At 39.1% G+C, this 18,110-nt stretch overlaps 1 protein-coding gene across 1 annotated transcript in view; it reads left to right on the top strand.

The window, feature by feature from the left end:
• LOC137278404 (IQ domain-containing protein H-like) overlaps nucleotides 1-18,110 on the top strand; it is a 41,009-nt gene that overhangs the window by 1,317 nt on the left and 21,582 nt on the right. The window contains exons 2-17 of the mRNA XM_067810705.1: nucleotides 866-979; nucleotides 1,386-1,546; nucleotides 2,172-2,286; nucleotides 3,438-3,557; nucleotides 3,910-3,987; nucleotides 5,070-5,241; nucleotides 6,368-6,588; nucleotides 9,393-9,526; nucleotides 11,147-11,224; nucleotides 12,169-12,277; nucleotides 12,671-12,898; nucleotides 13,351-13,501; nucleotides 15,015-15,190; nucleotides 15,592-15,864; nucleotides 16,543-16,731; nucleotides 17,749-17,869. Of these exons, the coding sequence (XP_067666806.1) occupies nucleotides 866-979; nucleotides 1,386-1,546; nucleotides 2,172-2,286; nucleotides 3,438-3,557; nucleotides 3,910-3,987; nucleotides 5,070-5,241; nucleotides 6,368-6,588; nucleotides 9,393-9,526; nucleotides 11,147-11,224; nucleotides 12,169-12,277; nucleotides 12,671-12,898; nucleotides 13,351-13,501; nucleotides 15,015-15,190; nucleotides 15,592-15,864; nucleotides 16,543-16,731; nucleotides 17,749-17,869 (2,440 nt within the window). The remainder of the gene's footprint in view (nucleotides 1-865; nucleotides 980-1,385; nucleotides 1,547-2,171; nucleotides 2,287-3,437; nucleotides 3,558-3,909; nucleotides 3,988-5,069; nucleotides 5,242-6,367; nucleotides 6,589-9,392; nucleotides 9,527-11,146; nucleotides 11,225-12,168; nucleotides 12,278-12,670; nucleotides 12,899-13,350; nucleotides 13,502-15,014; nucleotides 15,191-15,591; nucleotides 15,865-16,542; nucleotides 16,732-17,748; nucleotides 17,870-18,110) is intronic.

Genomic DNA, 18,110 nt, shown 5'->3' with positions numbered 1-18,110 from the left:
AATACATATAGACTACAAGTCTTAGCTACTGACAATCCGACTCTGAAATGTCCACGCAGACATGACAAGTGTGGATTTCAGCACTTCTTGTTTAATACAAATATACAAATGCTATCACGGCCAAAGAAAAGCCTTTGAAGAACTTAATATTATGAGTGCCTTAGTACCTATAATGCTACAGACTCATTCTACTATTAGTCAACATTTTTTGCACTGATGTGTTCATATACTATGCAAAACGAAGAATGCCTCTCAAGAGACATGATAGAGGAGGCTTCTGCTGTTTTTAATGACACTGGCTGCAAAATGCATTTTTTAATCTGTTAAGTGTAAACAGCAGTCCATTTGTGGGCATGGGCTATTTTATTATGGTTCATTGAAACACAAACTAGATAAATAAAGATTCAAGTATTCTATATCGTTGCAATGTTTTAGTTATCCATTTACTTTCAGTTAGATAAGTCTTCTGTGTTTAAGAACCAAATCCTTGAATGGCTTAGAGAATATTTCCTCCTCATGAATTACAAATGAGAAGCTATTCTGAGGCAGTGTTCGAAAGTAGCTTTTCTGTGATGTAGCAAGTACTTGCTACCTGGTTTATAAATAGGTCCCTTACATGGTAGCAGCATAAGTGACCAAGAAAAGCCACAATGAACATTTTTAATTACCAGTTTTGGTGAGTGAAAATGACTGCTAATTAATGAACCTAAGAGGTTTTACTAAAAAATACCAGGTACCAAGTTGTTGCTACTCTATGTTTTTTACAGGTTGCACAATAAGGTTTTGAATAGCAAATTTGTTACCTCAAAACATTAATTTCGAACCCTATGAGGCACTAATTGGTATTATATAAATTTGTTTTTAGGTTCAAGATGATCTAAGACAGCTGAAAGAACAATTGCTGGCTCAAGGGGATGGTCGCACCATCAATGTAGCTGACTTGGAGACAGCCCTTGCCAAGACAGAAAAAGGGCTGCAGGTATATAATATGTAGATTTGTTCTGTGTTCCAAATGGCTGTTGTGTTTTGTGTGAGCCTGAGCAGGCTAGGCGCCTGACTTTGTGTGCTGGCGATTAGGTGCCTGGCTCTGAGTCTGAGGATGTGGGTTCGAATCCCAGATGGGACTCAACAAAAAGTACTAGAAATCCCAAATATGACATATGTTGCATTTGACCACTTTCTAAATGGCATCGTGTAATCATGCATATGTATTTGAAGTATTGTTGAGCATGGTATCAAACGTACATGCATAAAGGACTGTGCCTAAGGTATCTTACAGTATCCTTTCTTACATGACAAAGCTGCAGTAATCACGGTTGCTACAGAGCCAGTTCTTTGTGTCTTGCTGTGTCAGCTGATGACACAACTATATTTTCATGTTGCAGCGACGTACTGAAGAAGTCGTCCACCAAATTAATAACTCAGTAACAACACTGCCGTTGTCGGACTCCAGTATCCAGGATGACCACTTTACCACTCTGGACACGACATGGGACTTGCGCCAACCAGGAAAGTTGGTTGTTTCTAAACAACCTAGTTATCTCAGGTAAAATGTCACCATTATTATATTACATTACATTATTGTGATTTTATTCTTTTTCAGATGTTTCAATAAATCAAGATCACTGGCTAGAGTGCACTTTACCAGGCATAGCCCTCACGTCTGTCTGCAGAGCAGTTACCATGCTATAGCACTACTGCCCATTAACTCTGTCCAGGTGCTATATATTGCAGTAATTGTTCTGCTTCCCTTGGCTGTCAGTATAGGGTAAAGACTTAGGGTTGGGTTAGGTACCTTTTTTGATCCTTATGGAGCTGACACATCTTTATAGGCAAACCATTTTCGATCCGCAAGGTTTAGGATAAGACCTTACCTTCGGGCAGTGTAATCTGATTATATTCAATTGACACAGATTTCATCTCATGTGAGACTTGTCAGGACAGTTCTAGAAACAGTGGTGCCAAAAAATGGATGGGAATGATATGGCACAGTGAGTATATGAGCACATGAGAAATGAAAACAAACATTGTGCTTGCTGTATGACTGTTGTATATTTTTTATTGTGCTTTACTGTTTGTGCCAGCTCTACATGCACCCTCTATGTGTCAGTAGTATGTTGTTTGTTTGGCTGGATTGTCTCTCAGCAAACATATTTCGTTATCCCTTGCAGTCAGCAGTCACATACAGCATTAGGGGGCAGGCCATCTTTCCAGCCACTACACCCAGGGGCTAAACTACCCCTCAGACAACCAGTACAAAGCCAGGGACTCACGCCAGGACAACAAGTAAGATTTGACAGTCCAGGGCCCCGTTTCACAAAGTGTTTCTTGTAGCATTCATACTTCCTGTACTGTAACACTGACTTAGAATAGTCAAAGTGCCACAAGAGCTTTGTGAAACGGAGTCCAGGGTAGTTTCTTCAAGCCATGGTTTGGTTGAAATTGGTTAGTTGTATTTAACACAGTATTATTCACTGTCGCATACGTATTGTTAGATTGTTTCTAATTTTTGTTTTACAAAAAATAACCATTAAAAAACCAATGAGATCTTTTGAGTGAGTAAGTGAGTGAGTGAGTGAGTGAGTGAGTGAGTGAGTTTAGTTTTATGCCGCTTTTAGCAATATTCCAGCAATTTCACGTTGGGGGACACCAGAAAATGGGCTTCACACGTTGTACCCATGTGGGAAAATCTTTTTAGGTGCCCACTAGGAAAGGTGGAAGTTGTAAATTTACCCGTCCTTGTTTGAACAGAAACACCAGTGTGAAGATCTGGGTTGGTAGTTGTCTTCAGCAAACCATGCTTCTTGTAATAGGCAATTAACGGGATCAAGTGGTCAGACTTTCTGACTTAGTTGAGGCACATTATCATACCCAGTGGTATAGACTGGTGCTTAGTGATGGTGCTTACTTAGCTGAGGCACTTTACCATACCCAATAAGCCATTTTCCACTTTTGTGTAGATAGGTGCTCATGATGTCGACCACTGGTTCTTCTGCTCCAGACATGTTTACAGATTGTTTGGTATTTCTGGAATATAGACAGACAAGCACATGTTAACAGCAGTGTGTGAAATAGCCACTAGCCCATTAGCCTGTGGCTAGTAAAAATTCAGTCAGGCCAGAAAATCTCCACAATCACTGGCTTGACTTGCTTTTGATTTTTCATGTGGTCAGTTTTTTAGGGATATCACTCTCCCCGACTTTTTAAACTATAATATACATTTAAATCATGCAAGATTTATCCTGATAAATGATGGTATTTTGAATGTCTGTAACATTTTGCTCAGTTTCTACATTTAGATTTTGGGTTAGTGAATTATGTAGTTTGCTAGTAACTTTCAGGCATAGCTAGCCGACTAGGTAGCAAAACTGTTTCACACACTGATTAACAGGAACATCTGTATAAATCAGAAACATGTTGTATGAATATTTTGTCAGCACAAACAACAGTGGGGTCTGCGTGCAGTGTATAACCCATACAACTCACAGAGTCGGAATGTCCTTCAGGAGAATTACGGCATCCAGCTGCCACTGATCGCAGACAAGAGAGATGCCAGAGTATGTATATGTAGGAGCATATGTCTTTGGCATATTACGAGTCCTAATCAATTTGAAAATGTTTGAATCTTAAATTCCTGTTGAATATTCACACTTTCCATTCTAAATGCAAGTAATGAAAACAAAGCACTGATGATGCTGTCTGGTACTATAATCTCCCCAGTAAAGGGAAATTTCAGACAGTAAATAAATTGAAATTTAAAAAATAAATAAAGAAAAAAGAAAAATGAAATTAGTATTATCTCTCCTTATTCCTTCATGGTTTTGGAAATTATATGAGTGTAACAATTGTGCAGAGCTCAAGGGCATAAGTGAAGAAATGTTTTTCATGTTTCCTTGTTTGCAATTTCAGCCTCCACCAAAGCCAGTGATGGGTTCAACTATAGAGCACTTGAGTGTGTTGCCAAAAGCCAACAGGGTTGATGCTCAGGTGAGACATTTTTCAGAATATCTAACATGTGAAATCTTTCAGATCACAGGTGTTGCAGATGTTGAACTGTCTGATTATTTCATCATACAGTCAAGGGCAACACAACAACAGCTGTGTCTTCCATGCAGTATTTCACTGCAAGCAAATATACAGGCTGGGTCAGTGTATAATCTGCCTTATCACAATGTGGTATTGTCATACAGGTTTCATATGGGGATTCGGATTCAAATTACAATTTTTGAAAGCAGGAAATATGCATTCAGATGAAAATGAGATTAGATATATCTGTTACTTTGTTTTGTTCTTTCAGTATTTTGTTTTATGTAGTTTCATGAACATGCATTGGTTGGTGAATATTCTACATTATTCATATCTCTTTTTCTTATCATAGCATCTTCCCATGGCCTAATTGTTTGGAAATGATCTTCAGTAACCAATACTTGTTGGAAGACGTCTGTATCAGGAACGGTCTGTCAACCTCTGAAAATGTTGGTGCATCTCATTCTATCCCAGCTGTTCTGAGGACTGTGCGTGATTTAGCACAGGATTGTCTGGTCCAAACTAAAAAATGAGTGCTGCATTTTTAAAGAAACCAATATAATTACATTCTGGCTCTCCAGCAAGTTAAACAGTGCATGTATGCCAGCCTTCATAATTGATCTCATGACCACTGATTAAGATTATTTGAATTTCAATTGTTAGGAAATAATTATAAAGCTTTTTGTAAGGAATAGGGCCAATGTTGTAGTCATAATTCAGTCAGTCAATCAGTCAGTCAGGAATTCAGGAATGTTTGTGGTTGTTGTTTAATTCCACACAACAATATTCAAGCTGTATGGAAGCTGCCTGTAACTAGTCGAGTCAAGGTCAGACAATCCAGTGATCAACAACATGAACATTGATCTACGCATTGGGATACAATGACATCTGTCAACAAAGTCAGCGAGCATGACAACCAGATCATGTTAGTTACCTCTTCCAACAAGCATGGGTCGCTAAAGGCCAATTCTAACCTGGCTCTTCATGGGTGAAGTCATGAATTACTTTGATGGACATAGTAACACAGTTGTTCGTGTGTGCAGCTTGCTCCTCCCCCGATTAATGAGAACGATGCTCAGATGGGGATCCTCAGTCTGTTGGAGCGAGGCCTAATACCTCCAGCTGCCCATCTCACCCTTGACCCCTCTCCAGTCAAACAGATGGTGGCACCCCTACATGATCCTCAGGACAAGAACAAAGCACCAGCAATATCAGGTAAGCTGAGAGGGACTGTGCCTCTCAGGTACATTCCTTCATCCCTTCATCCTGTCAAAGTTTGACTGGGTCTGCCAGTCATTCCTGGAAATATGTTCTCACAGGCCTCCCAAAGAAAGCTTTCCTATGTGCAGAAAAACACAGAAAAGTCGTGGGAATAGCAACATAGCTAAAACTGGATAAGAAAACAAAAAGCCTGCAACTTCCATTTTGTTTATTTGTACATGGAAGAGGAAGTTTTCACCCACATGTTGCCATTTTCCATTTTGAACAAAAGTTACATTGCCTTTTTGAAGTATTTCTGTTGTGTTACTTGGCATCTATCAATATCATACTTGTGTGCACACTTGTTTAGTTTACTTTCCATTAGTATGAAAGGATTGACAGGAATTATTTCGACATGTTCAAAACTTTTCTACATGAGTCAACTCACAGTTGCTCGGAAATTTGACAGAGTCATGGAGGATGTGCATGTGCAGTAGAGGTCTAAGTTCACTGATATAAAAATGTCAAAGTCTTTTGTTGTCACTGATATAAAAATGTCAAAGTCTTTTGTTGTCACTGATATAAAAATGTCATAGTCTTTTGTTGTCACTGATATAAAATGTCATAGTCTTTTGTTGTCATGTTTACTGTTTCAGTAGTGAGATAATATGTTTGTGTTGCTGTTTCCAAAGTTAATGTGAAGTTTTCTGCATTTTTCTGCACAGTGAGAAAGTTTTCTTTGGTAGGTCTGTTAGTACATACAGACATACTGATCCAACTTTCCTCCACCTTCACACAAACATATGGAACTACCAACATAGTCATGTCTGAAGAAGACTTTCAGTCTTCTATTTATGTGGTCTGTCATGCTGAGTCCCTGAAACAAATGCTTCAATACAGACCATGCAAGTCTATTCCATTGACAGATTACTTCATGAGGTTTCAGGACATGATATAAGGTGGAAAATGTAGGTAGAATGTTCTTCAGTATATCCCACTGTATGCTCAGACTATCTTCATTTAGTCATTTCTGTAGTGAATATATGCATTAGTCTACCTTGTTATATGTCACCTGAACATCCAAATTCCAGTGGACTGTGACAGTCATCATCCCAATAAAAACGTTAATCTTGACTTCCAGATTCAAATCATCTGTATGCTGGAATCCACCTTGACAACCAATACGATAGCAGAGTGACGGAATCCTATGTTTCCTCCAACAAGATGCCGCCAATGACATCCAAAGTCTGCCCCACACCGGAAACCCGGTCCACGTCTGCTCGCACCAGAATGTCGTCTGCTACTGGCTTCTCCAAAACCCCTGCCACTATCAGGACATATGAGATGCCTCTCCAGCCCTTGGTGAGTACCTACTGATTTCCTGTTTTCAAAGATGCATTTGAGACCCCAAACATATCCAATACTTTACAACATTCAAATGTATCACCCAAACTATTATTGATGGGCATAAATATGGAGAGGGGGCTGATTTGTTTACTCATTTACAAAATTTTAACAAAATCAAAGTGTGTAGAGAAATATTATTTGTCAGCACAAATTATTTCAAATGTTTATCTATGAAAATCAGTAAAGTTGTGTTATCTGTTTTACTGTAATCATGTATTATTTTTTATCCAAAGATATAATGAATATTTTCATAGCTATGTTCTTTTTCTTGTAGCCATAGAAATAGTTCTTTGTTGTGCCACTGATCCACCTTGGCTTTTGTGTCTTAGCTAGTCATTAGGTTAATAGTGTACAGATTGTGGCGTGTAGACATTAGTGGTATAGATAAGCAGTGGTATGTTTCCTATTGTTTGTAGTTTTTCAGCTGAGATGTATTACTTTGCCATGTTTATGCCATGTCATATGTCATGTAATTGATCAAACTTTGTTTATCATAGTTTTCGGTATATATTATAAGTAACAAATGGAAAACTTTCATTGTTTACACTTTTATGTTAATGCTCAATGAAATGTAGGTGCTTGGTAAGGAAATTACAAGTACTACACTCTGTTGTGTTAATGTGTGATTTTGATGCCTTAATATATATCAACACACACTGAATCTGGTGTTAACACTTTTATCAAGTATCCACGTTTTAGCACAGTTTTATATTCTTTGCATTTTCCTGCTTTCTTGAAACGAATACATTTTTGTTATTTGATTATTTCAAACAGTAAAATTTTCCCACAGTGTTTCTGGCCACATGTTGATACTCGTGAAAAAAAAAACCCTACTGTGCCAGTGCATCATTACAGCATCTTTTAATGGCATTTTTAGAAGTTGGAAGTCAGATAGAACAAGTATGTATGGATGACAACTTCTTTCCTTCTAGATTACAGTGTTTCATGCTCGAATATTTGAAAATGATACAAGAACCTGTATCAAAACATTGTGCTCTAGAATGAAAGAAATTGCCATCCGTATATACTTTTTCTCTCTTCTTTGTACATTTGAGATTTACCACTACTTACCACTGTTGTTGTTTTTGTTTGTTTTATTTTTTTGTATAATATATTGCATTATCTCGGAAAGACTAGACTATTTCAAACTTTACCATGTTTATCATTTATCTCCCTTTGAAATGATTACATACGTTGTATATAAATGTTGAAAAGGTTCCTGAGCAAGATGTTCTAGATATTGCAGACATGTGGACATTGATCGGTGACTAAATGTTGTGATGCCTGTACACATTTCAGCTTCCACCATTGGTAAACACAAGTTGTCACCTCTGACTGTGCTGTCTGTGCTGTCTGTGACTGCATGTATCCCACTATAGCCACTCACTGTCTGCCACATGATAGAAAGGCAGCCTAATAGTCAACCCTGATAACATCATTCCAGTGTTCGGTCATCTGAACAAGATATGACCTTGATCTGAAGAACAATCTGTGACTTTTTAAAGGGTTGGCCTAGCTATGAAAAGACTCCAAATTTGAAAAAATACAAAACAAGTATCTTTAAATGCCTGTAGGTGTTCGAGACTAGGACCTAAATTCCCAAATTGTCTCCATATGATTTCAGTTCATAACAATGACCCTATTTACTTTAAAGTTGAAATAAAAATCATTTGTAGTTCACCATTTTACATTGCTTGGGTATTTTAGCCTCACTGTGCCAATAGAACATTATACATACCATAAACCTCAGGGGTAGATCTGTCCACATTTTCTTCTAGATGTTTTTATATCTTGTAGTTGTAGTGGCAATGCATGCTCCCTGGGTAGTTCTCCTGTTCATGCTATCTGTAACAGTGTAGATACTGTTCTCTCCCTGTATGTGTCAGCTGTAGATGTTTTCCTATTTTTTGCCATCTGTGTACATGACAAGAGTTATCTGTCTTCATGTCCCTGACTGCTGCTTCCCTCTAAACATTTGTAGGTGTTCTGTCAGAGCAGAGACCATCTATTATACAGTCTCTGGTCAGAGCTTGTCCTTTGCTTAGAAATAAGCTTCTTGTAATTTTTGTTAGAGATGTTATCAAATGAAATCTGTATTCCCATGCTAAGACAAATCTACATATATTGTATTGGTTTATTTGGCCGAAATTAAAATACTAATTAAATGATAAATGTAATTATGGAATTAATTCGGTTTTCACTCATTGCTTGTCTCTCTTGCTTCAATTTCTGTCAGTCACTGTCCTGTGCTGCATCATATATTTCAAGTCCATGTTCACGGCTATTTTCTGTTTACTTTGTAACTATAACATTTTGCTGAGCCCTCCTTCACACGAGTCATAGCAATAAGATTTCTCTCCTAAATAGTACTGACGCATGGCAGTATTTCAGCAAAATCCCACTGTGGAAAAGCAGTCAGTTGTTTGTAGATTTAGAAGGACGTTTTAGATAGAAGTAAGCTTTATTGAAGTAATTTCCTATCCTAGTTGCAAAAACTGAATTATAGTGACTTTTAATTCATTTTAAAGGTAAGATGGTGAAATAGATCAATGTGAATAGATTGTCGTTTTTATGTTAGTGCAATAGTTCATTATAGTAAACTTATAAAAATGCCTAGAGACCCTTGTAGCTTGAATTTGTAGATGTCTTGAAGGGTTATAATTTTTCCACGCTAATAATTATTTTTATGTAAATATTGTCAGTTGTGAACGATTGAATATGAGACTAACTTCATTTGTAACCTCTTATATCTGTTTCAGCCTCCCCCAACCACACCAGCAAGCGGGGACTTCAAAGCCCTCAGCCACAGGTTTGCATTGCAGAACGGGAAGGTGCGGGACACACAGCCGGAGTTCCTGGCCTTCAAGCAGCACTATTGTCTCACCTGGGGCAGGTGAGTCACACAGCCAGATTCTTTTTCATATGATGTCCTCCTTGGGGTACATTATAAGCATTAAAATATCCATTTTAAATCCTAGGCAGCCTTAGTTGTTAGTACACAGTGACACTACTCAGTGAAGGGATCGGTTCTATCACCCTTTGGACCCGGCAGAAAGCCTTCATTTTTCTTTGCCGACTTTACACACATTCTAAGGATCTTGTTCAGTTTAGTTTTTTCGCTTCTCTGGTGGAGTGTGTCCTCTGACCACGTGATAATTGATCATCAAGTATCGGTTCTGTGTTCAATGTTGATATGGTTCGTATCTCTACATCGTATAGCCTTACCACCCTGTAGGGTTTGGTCGGGTGTAGGTGTACATACGTCACTTCTGTCCTCTTCACCTTTGGTCAAGAGAGGGCAAGTCATATGCTATTAATCTGTCTTAAAACAGAATTGCTTTTCACTATTCTGGGGTTTTTTGTACATTGGCACTTTTCCCTCAAGGCCTCAGGATTTGGGAATTTCTCAGGTTTTTATTGAGGTCCTTTCAAGAGTCTTTTCGGAAGGGTGCCCTTGAGCATTAGTTTGCAGTATATTTATTAGCTTGAGTCCTGGGTTATTAACTTAAGCGATTTTTATATTTTCCCTCCCCTTGCCTCTCACCACGCTTTGCTAGTTCAGGCTGTATTAGGGTAGGCAGTTGTTTTGGCTTGTCCCCATAAATTCCTTTCCATTGGAATGGTTGAGGCGTCAGGGGTTTATGTCAGTTGATTTCAGCCAATCACGTATAAGCCCAAGCCATATGCCCCCACCTGATTGACATTGGCGGTCAGATGCATGACTCAGTGAGTGTGTTTGTTCTATTTCCGTATCAGTTGTAGATTTTACTCCATTATAGGTTTAGGTGTTGCGAGACAGCTAAATGCCACTCCTGACTCCAATTTCTTTTGGAGTCTGTCTTATGCTTAGATGCACCCCAAGGAAAACGTCTTCAGAAGAATTATATAAACCTGTAGAGGTTAATTATGAATTCTTTGAAGAATGTCCTCCTTGGGGTACAGCTACCCACCTCTCTTCAATCTGTGTTATATGTTCAGCATGAAAGTGAGGTACGTTAGGTAGATGGCCAGAGTTACCTGATCTTGACAGTAGGGGACTGGTCGGGCCTTGTAGGGATGCCATCACAAGGCAAAAATGTGTTTTTTGTTGTGTATCTTATTGAAAAATATAGTTACAACTGTCATAGGATTTAAAACAGACATTTTAATGCCTATTTGTACCCCAAGGAGGACATTCTTGTCTATGGAATCAAGTGTAATGTATTGTTGAACTGCATTGTTTTACGTTAAATATACACCTTCAGCAGTTTTGAACAAAGGACCTCTAGGTGGACCTCTTGTTAATGAGGCCTTTAAGAGTTCAGTGTTTATAACTTTGTGTAACAGAATTCTGTCAGAGCATGCCATACCTGTTTTACTCATTGTTTGCCCTTTTCGTGTCAAAAAGGGTAAACTTACCTTAAATATTAATACAATAATTGTATAAATACAACAACTATATTCATAACCATAAGTGGGATATGAATGTTCTAAATGCCATCATTTGTATTGACAACTGCTGTCATGTTTTCAGTATTGTTTCAATGATTCGCTATCTGGAGAGACTGATGACAAAGTACTCTGTGCCGGTCGCCTTCATCAGTGGAGATAAGTGAGTCTGTCATCTGTGTACTGCTCCATGTTACGTATTACAGAGAGTCACAGACTCCTTGAGGTTTGCCCCTCAAATATATTTATCTTTGTAACCCAAAAATATTTTTGAACTTTTACATCAGGGCTATGTCATAATTACTTTTGAACTCAGTCTATTGTCACTAATGAATCAGTGTTCTAGAGTGATAGTCGTGATCTGCTATAAACTGAAAAATGCTTGTTGGAAAAAAATACAGGTGCTGAAGTGTTCATTCAGTTGTTGTGCCAGAATTATGTTCCTGAGTATGAATTTAAAGGGCTGGGACAGGTCCAGATTTTCTGCCTGGGTACCCCACTCTCTATTACCCTACCCTACCCAGACACCCATTATGTTAGTTCCTGACATCAAATTTGTAAGAAATGGCAAATTTGTAAGAAGTGGCTATATATTTTTCAGCTGGGCTACAATTTCAAGTTTTTCAATATCTTAACCAAAACAGGTGACTGCACAAATGTGTCTAAATCTTCAAAGACAATACAACATTTAACCATGAGAGAATAATATATTACATTGTCTAATCAATTAGTCACATGATCATACCGGGTCCGGGTCCGGGTCCGGGTCTGGGTACTGAGACGGGTGCCTGGGTCCAACTCATTACCTACCTGTCCCGGGAGTCTGGGTTACTTGTCTCAGCCCTAGTATGAATCATGGTTAGTCTGTACCATAACAGTTCACTTGTATCACCAGGCACATGGTGAGTCTAGGAATAGCATGTGCTTGTCTATTTTGCATTTTTCAAAAAAAAAATCAGTATTCAGTTCATACAAAACTGTAGTCATAATGCTGGTACCTGTAGCATCGTGAAGACTGTCCATCCAGCAGGATAATGGTGAGATGATGGTTTGGATATTTTACATGCGCTATCCAACACTTTGTGTGTTTCTGACATATGTCTCCAGACTGGCCGATCTGTCCATGGAGTTTGAGCTGGAGATGGTCCCAACTGTGGATGATCTGCTGACGGTTGTAGTGAACCGGGAGGACGTGGAGGCCATCATACGTAGGCCGGTGTGTAGTACCTTAGACACTATAACAATGGACATTGTCAGATGCTTGAATGTAACTGAATAATGCTATCTTTATACCATCTGAACAGAGATGCCTTGCCTTGACTGTGAAAATGTCTTTGTCACTGGCATAAATCTTTGACCTTGAATTACATATTAACGAAGACTCAAAGGATCATTTTTTTTGTAAATTCTAAATACAAATATGCTTGTGAATGTGACCTATTGTTGGTAGTCTAGTTGGTAAATAAGTTTTTTTGTTAACTGCATTTGGATGCATTATGTAAGTAGATTACACACTGGTATGAGTGACTATCCAAAAAAGTAATGAGATATGTTCATGTTTATTTCCAAGATGGTCGTATTTGAGAATGGTGCATTGTCTATTTTTCAGGGTCGTCGCTACCTTGGTTACAATGGCCAGGAGGTTGCTGCCACTCACATTCAGGCATCATGGCGCCGGTACAAGGACAGGTCTGTGTACCTGGACTACCGGCGTCACAAGTGGGCTGCAGGTGTGATTGCAATCTCCTGGATCATGCACATCAAGATGGTGAAGGTCCGGCAGCAGCTGAAGCAGACCAGACTAGACCAGTTGGAGAGCTTCAGGATGAGGTCAAAGGTTAGTGGAGACACCAGACAGACATGTTCAGTGTGGCCCACAGATAACCCAGTCATAATTGTAAAGCTAAATAATTATTACTCCTTGGAAGTTTCACAATGCATGATGGGACATTTGCAACATGGCAACTTCCCCAGTCAGCTGCATGGTTTCAACCTGCTCATTGTAGCATATGATGTGTACATTTCCAACATTAATAACAGTGGAATGAAAGGAATTCCAGTCCAAGCTACCACAAAACCTAGGCCAGTCGAGTTTCGTGTTTGAAGGACTTCCTGTCAGCATGTAGTCAGTTAGAAAATTATTTCACAAAAAGAATGCAATAAATAATGGTCATGTTGAACAAATTTTGACGAAGATATAAAGCAAGGGGTCAGGACCATAAAATGTTTTTTTATATCCATCAATTTGTTATTGCATGTTTGTTCTAAACGTGGTCACTGTTCTGCCAGAAATTTGCCTTGGCCTGGGATCGTATCAAGATGTCGAAGCGAGTTGTCATCCACCTGCCATCCCTTGGACTGACCCAGAGTATTCGTGACAGTATACACGAGTTTGGGATCCGTCAGAACACACAGATGGCTCGTCTCTGTGATATCAGAGGTGGGTACTCTTCACTACTGTTATCTCATGATTAGTCGCAGACCTTTGTTACCAGGAGACCTTGGTTTCTTGTGCCTATTTTGCCAACATGTGAAAACTTGTTTTTAAGCTGCATTTAGCTGCAAGATAACTTACAGTGGCAATTTCAGCCAGAATTGATAGTACAAGTTTACTCATGGTGGCAGTCAGCATGTTGACTCTTCACTCCAGCCATATGATGACAGTCCTGACAGTTTTGATCAGCCAATCCCGTGATCTACATCATGAGCATTGATATATCGAACTGGTATCATCCCAGTCAGATAACCTGATCACCCAGTTCTATTATGCCACAAGCAAACATATTTCAACATGACAATGCCACCTTTACACAACTTACTTTTTAAGGAACTGCAATATCCAAGTTCTGACATGGCCTCGGGGTCTCCAGATCTAAATCCAATTGTTCATTTATGGGATTAACTTGATCATCTTTTGCAATCAGTAACAGCCAAGGAACCTCCAACAGTTGGCAGAAGCACTGCAAGAGTGAGTGAACATTCCCCAGGCAACAGTTCATAGTCTGACTGGTTCCCCAGGGCGATGATGCCAGGCAGTTCTGGACTCTCAAGGGGATCATACAAGATATTGACAAAACATGACCTTCACCTTGACATTTCGTTGTTTTGTGTGAACCACGAAAAACCCCTCTCATTGACAATAACTTGTGCCAAATTCAAACAATATGTTGATTATTTACAAGATGCATACCATATACATCTGAAACATTTCTTTGTTTGCAGAGTGTATGCTTCTCTTCTGTCAGATTTGAAGTAGGTTATACATGGATTATAACACGCTAATTCCATATCATCCAAGTATCCATTATCAGTCCTCTCCCAGTTAATTGTTTGTAGGATAAAGCGCAACTCTGAGGTTATGGTTGGGAAAGGATGACCCAAGACAGAAGGGTGGGGAGAAGTAAGAGTGAGAGCATGTGGCGCTTGAGATCTTACTTCACCTCACCTGATGGTCGAGGGATGGGTAATTAGATGATAATTAGATGAAGTGCTAGTAAAATCAATTTAATGACAGTAAGCCTAACTATAAATAGATAATTAAACCCCAGCATTTTTGTCGGCTTGGTGTATGTGAGGTAGAGCGTCTGCTTAGTAATCAGGAATATGCTGATCCAATCCTGCTTGGGAAAACATTTTGACATTAAAATTGAACTTTGAATATTTTTCAATTGATTCCAAACACTCACATATCATCTGAACTTAAATGTTGATGTTAATATAGAGTTTGGAAAATGTCAAAGCTGGGTAGAGGTTTTGCTTACTAAAAGTAAAACCGGCAAACAGGTCTTACTTACATAAAGTAAAAGCAGTGGCAGCAAACAAAAACCTCAAATGCGGTTATTCAGGGAAAAGAAGCCATCACCCTGTAGGTTTATGATGTGTCTTGAAAACAATTGCATCAAGATACGGAATGTAGTAGCAGATTATCTCACATATCAGTAATTATGTTTCAGACCCCAATGTTGATGTAATCTTTGTGTCCCCTGTGCCCTTGAGTGACGAGACTCTACAGTATTACTTCAAACTTCTTGGACTCAAGTCTGCAGTGGACAGTGGTGTTGTCGAGGACCAGTGTGATATGACAGAGAGATACAAAATCATCGTCCCCGAAGCTATTAAGAGTTTCCCAGTAAGTGTCACAGCTCTCAATCATTCTCTCATTTTCTCCCTCTCTCCCTCCCTTTCTCACTCTATTGCTCTCTCTCTCTCTCTCTCTCTCTCTCACACACACACACACACACACATAAAGTTGTGATGTCAGATTTCATGTTTGTAAACAAGAAGTTCTCTTCAGATTCCTGCTGTCATGACTTGGAAATCACAAACTTCAAAGGAGAGTTTTCTATCACTGGCTCAGTGAGGAATGTTTCACAGCATGTCATCTGAGTGGATTGTTGATCACTGGATCACTCACTGTTTCATGTGTTTCATTATTACAAAGGATGCATTTAAATAGTAATCACACAGCTTGTAAAACATCTACTCAGGGAACTGAAGCAGCCAAATTACCCTGAACACCTTCCACTTCAGACTCATCGCATGTGTCTGGCCACTCTGCTCAGGTACAGCCCAGAGACTCTGAAGAGAATCAAGAACCTGATCCGTGGGCGTGAGGCGTTCATTGTGACTGGGGTCCCCCACAAAGATGACCTGGCAGTGGCGGACATATTGGATGTGCCGATCCTCTCCCCGGAGCCCGATGTAGCTCACCTGTATTCAACAAAATCAGGGAGCAAGAGAATCTTCAACAGTGCTGGCGTGGATATCCCACCTGGAGAGTATGACGTGTACAGTCTCGGTCAGGTGGGTGGACTGTAGGGTTTAGTCTTTGTGTAAATGGGACCCAATTGAAAATCCGATTCAGAGCTGATCTTCAGTAATCCATGCTTGTTGCAAGGACAACTGACAGGATTGGCTGGTAAAGCTTGCTGACTGGGTTGACACATGTCAATGTATCCCAAATGCATAGATCAATGCTCATGCTGTTGATCACTGTATTATCTGGTTTGATTATTTACAAACCTCCATGTAGTTGATGATGTGTATAGCAGTGTGGATGAACAGTGTATGTTGAGGTGAAGACAAACTTAATTGAGGTTCAGATCAGTTGTCAATGAAACAGATTCTGTCTGTCTGCTTCCACAAGACATTAGTGATAACTTACATCTTGTTGCTGCTGAAGAAAATAATGGAGAATTATTGACAAGTGACTATTATGAAAAATGTCAGCAAGCAACTCAAGTTTTTGAAAGGCATTTAGATGTTCTTTACACGACATTCCAGAGCTAATTCATGCTCCTTCATCAGGTGAATGCTGAGTCAGAACAACAAAGAGTGAAAATATGTAGATTAAACATGTTCACACAATGCAAAGAGGGAGAATGTTAAAGGATGCCAATTTAGTTAAAATGCCAATTAATTGACTCAGTTTTGGAAAACTGAAACTGCCACATGAATCTCATGCTGTTCTGTTTCCCACAGCTACATGAGTGCCTTGCCCAGCTGGTCACAGAGAACCTGACGGTCAAGCGCTGGCTGTTTAAGCTGGATGATGAGTTTGATGGCCGTGGTATAGCATACTGTGATATCCCCAACTACCTGAAGTGTTACAACTGGGCTCTCAAGGAGTCTCATCGGTATGGAGAAAAATGGAGCAAAAAGTGGGCACAGGTCAGTCACCAACTGGACTACATGGGAGAAAAAAGATCATTCATGTCGTGAACAATTCTTTATTGTTTGTTTCCTGACTCATGCTTATTTCTTATCTCCCTTCTCCTTTCAACAATTTTGAGGAAACTTGAATCCTGTTCAATTCCCCAAAGCAATCATAAAATCACTTTGTCTACACAATCTGCTCAAGACATGAAAATTTAAGGAGGAAACCATAAAAAGTAATCAAGTGGTGTGTCCTGTTCTGCAGAGGTCATGATCATTGAAAAATTAATGTTTGTCACTTGTGGGTTTGGAAAGGATAATATGTCTGCCATATACAGTTGGAACTGGTGTTCAGAATCTTTGGAAATATGTCAGTCAACTGTAGCAGACGTCAGTGTAAGATCCTAACAGCTATGCAAAGGCATATGGTCTCATACATCCTGTCTTTTACCTCATCAGTATTCCAGTTCAGAATTGGTTCCTTACAGTTATATTCAGATAGGTTTGGTAGAATCAGTGACTAGAATGTTGGCTTGTCATTAATCCCCAATATCATGTATTGCATGTTTTGCGTGGGTATTAAAATGGACTCCGTTCTTGCATGTATGCGTGCATTTGTCCATGCACGTTTGTCTTTTCTGGACCAGATCTTTAAAACTGTTCAATATTTCCTCACTAAACTTGGCACATAGATAGGTCTGGTGGTGTACTGGCGCCTTTTGCTAGTTTTGGAATTCTGAATAAAGTACTTTTGGTGTTTCCATGGCAACATGTTTAATGTTTAAATAATCATAAGTAGTAGACATATTCATAAGAAAATTTTGCAGTTGAAGGGGATATTGATGACTTTGTCTTCTTGTTGCTTATAATATATGTCACTGGATTGTCTGGTTTAGGCATTATTTTGCTGAAATGTTGCTGCATGTTGTGACAGCAATCAAGATACACTCACTTACTGCCCTAGTTTGTGACACCTGTATGCACTGATTGTGGTAGATGTTGTCTCTCACCAGCTCTGTTTCTGTGTATCAGGAAGCAGCATACATCAAGATCCACGCCGAGATACCAGATGTCCTTGTTGAGCATGCCACACCCATCAACACTGAAATCTACAAAACATGGGACAAATTTCTGGAAGCATTTTTAAGTCAAGGTAGAAAATTCAGTCTCATCTGCTTGGAATAGATTGGTACATTTCTGAGGCCAAAATATGCACTATGTCTTAAAGCACATCTCCAAATCATCATCAACAGGTTATATGTGTATAAGGTTATTGTAAAGAATATAATATTTGTCATTACATCTACAATGTCTTCATTTGCATTTCTTTGGAATTGGTTAAATTAAAATATAACTTTGGCATGTGCAGTGAAAAGACCTCCTTGTTCTCACCA

This window comes from Haliotis asinina, chromosome 3 (assembly GCF_037392515.1).
Source record: "Haliotis asinina isolate JCU_RB_2024 chromosome 3, JCU_Hal_asi_v2, whole genome shotgun sequence".
NCBI classification, from domain to species: domain Eukaryota; kingdom Metazoa; phylum Mollusca; class Gastropoda; order Lepetellida; family Haliotidae; genus Haliotis; species Haliotis asinina.
Note: the sequence above shows the minus strand (reverse complement) of the source record. Positions and strands in the feature narration are given on the sequence as shown.